Here is a 1,901-nt window from a genome sequence, read left to right on the forward strand (position 1 = left end):
GAACACCCAGAAAAACAATACACAGACTATCAACACAATCCACAATATGTGAGCATTATCTTAAATATACTGCTAAATCTTCGCTGGACCAGTTTGGGCCCTTAAAGCAGCCACTGACCGCTTCAATACGAGCTTCGTGTATAAATGTGAATTATGACAGCATCGTATATTAACAGTAACAGTCAGTCAACTCCTTTCTTGACTAAAAAAGAGGCAGTAAAGCCAAATGAACATAGAATTGACTATGCAGAGCGAAACAACTTTAATACTAACTTATTATAGCTTCCGTTAGCCATCGAGCTAACAGCAAACACCGACATGCTAACTCGTGCTATATTTACCTCAATGATCTTTTCCTTTTTCTTCTCTTGAGTTTTTTTATTTCCCGTAGCCGGAGCAGGCTTCTTCGGTGGCATGTTGGTTTAGGAAACGCTATTCTATGAACTCGTGTGGCTGTTTTGAGTCGGGTATTTCGGTTGGAAATGCACATAAACCAGTTAATGCTAGCAACAGGAAAGCAACGGCGGCGCCTTCAAGGCCACATGTGAGATGTTGCTGTCTGGTGACGTCATCACCCAGCCAGAGAGGCATGACGGGTAATGCAGTAAGCAGGAGTAAAAGAGGAATATACCTATGTACATCAATTATAAACACAACTTTTCGCACAAACCCCCCAAATTTTGGGATAATTTTGTTTCATCCCAAAATGTACCTGACCTTTATACACACACACACACACACACACACACACACACACACACACACACACACACACACACACACACACATCTTTAATTAGAGTGAGACTTCTTCTTTGAATACCAGCTTCATTCTCAATCTGCTGAGCCTAATGTTCCATTTAGAACTCAGGTGAATATATGTTCTATCTAGACGGTATTTAATGTCTCTGGAAACTGCAGCTTAGTGAAGCTCACAGACTTCATTGCATTTTTACCATTTGACCACTAGGGGTCAGTATTACAACATCTGTTTGGTGATTTTAAAAGGAAACTATCAAGATGGATCAATTCAAATGGTGAAAATCAAGTAACCTAATTTCTTCTAACTCAGCCCGATACCGGAAAAAATTGTATTTCTGCTGCACTAGATTTTATGTTCACCAATAATCCTCAGTTTTCCCTGAATTTAATTGTTTTTGCTTTGACTTAGTAGATTAATGCTTGATACGTCCAAATAAGGGAGACAAATCTAGTCTTGAGTTGCCTGAGGCAAAGACTGCACAAACCACAGTTATATGGATATTCAGAAGATTAACAAAAAAAATTATTATGTTACTGTTATATGTGATCACTCCAATAGCTTAGAGTATCATCAAAAACTGATTGTCAGGATTTTAATTCAAAATGGGAAACTCATATACAGGTCCTTCTCAAAAAATGAGCATACTGTGATAGTTAATTATTTTCCATAATGTAATGATAAAAATTAAACTGTCATATATTTTAGATTCGTTGCACACCAACTGAAATATTTCAGGTCTTTTATTGTTTTAATACTGATGATGTTGGCATGCAGCCCATGAAAACCCAAAATCTGTCTAAAAAAATTAGCATATCATGAAAAGGTTCTCTGAACAAGCAGTTAACCTCATCATCTGAATCAACGAAGTAACTCTGAACACCTGCAAAAGATTCCTGAGGCTTTTAAAAACTCCCAGCCTGGTTCATTACTCAAAACCACAATCATGGGTCAGACTGCTGACCTGACTGCTGTCCAGAAGGCCATCATTGACGCCCTMAAGCAAGAGGGTGAGACACAGAAAGACATTTCTGAACCAATAGGCTGTTCCCAGAGTGCTGTATCAAGGCACCTCAGTGGGAAGGAAAAAGTGTGGCAGAAAACGCTGCACAACGAGAAGAGGTGACCGGACCCTGAGGAAG

General features: G+C 39.1%; 1 protein-coding gene across 1 annotated transcript in view; it reads right to left on the reverse strand.

Moving 5' to 3' along the window:
- zc3h15 (zinc finger CCCH-type containing 15) overlaps positions 1 to 562 on the reverse strand; it is a 9,439-nt gene extending 8,877 nt beyond the window's left edge. The window contains exon 1 of the mRNA XM_008429054.2: positions 342 to 562. Coding sequence (XP_008427276.1) covers positions 342 to 416 — 75 coding nt within the window. The 5' untranslated portion in view covers positions 417 to 562. The remainder of the gene's footprint in view (positions 1 to 341) is intronic.
- Positions 563 to 1,901: the final 1,339 nt, after the last annotated feature.

This window comes from Poecilia reticulata, linkage group LG15 (assembly GCF_000633615.1).
Source record: "Poecilia reticulata strain Guanapo linkage group LG15, Guppy_female_1.0+MT, whole genome shotgun sequence".
NCBI classification, from domain to species: domain Eukaryota; kingdom Metazoa; phylum Chordata; class Actinopteri; order Cyprinodontiformes; family Poeciliidae; genus Poecilia; species Poecilia reticulata.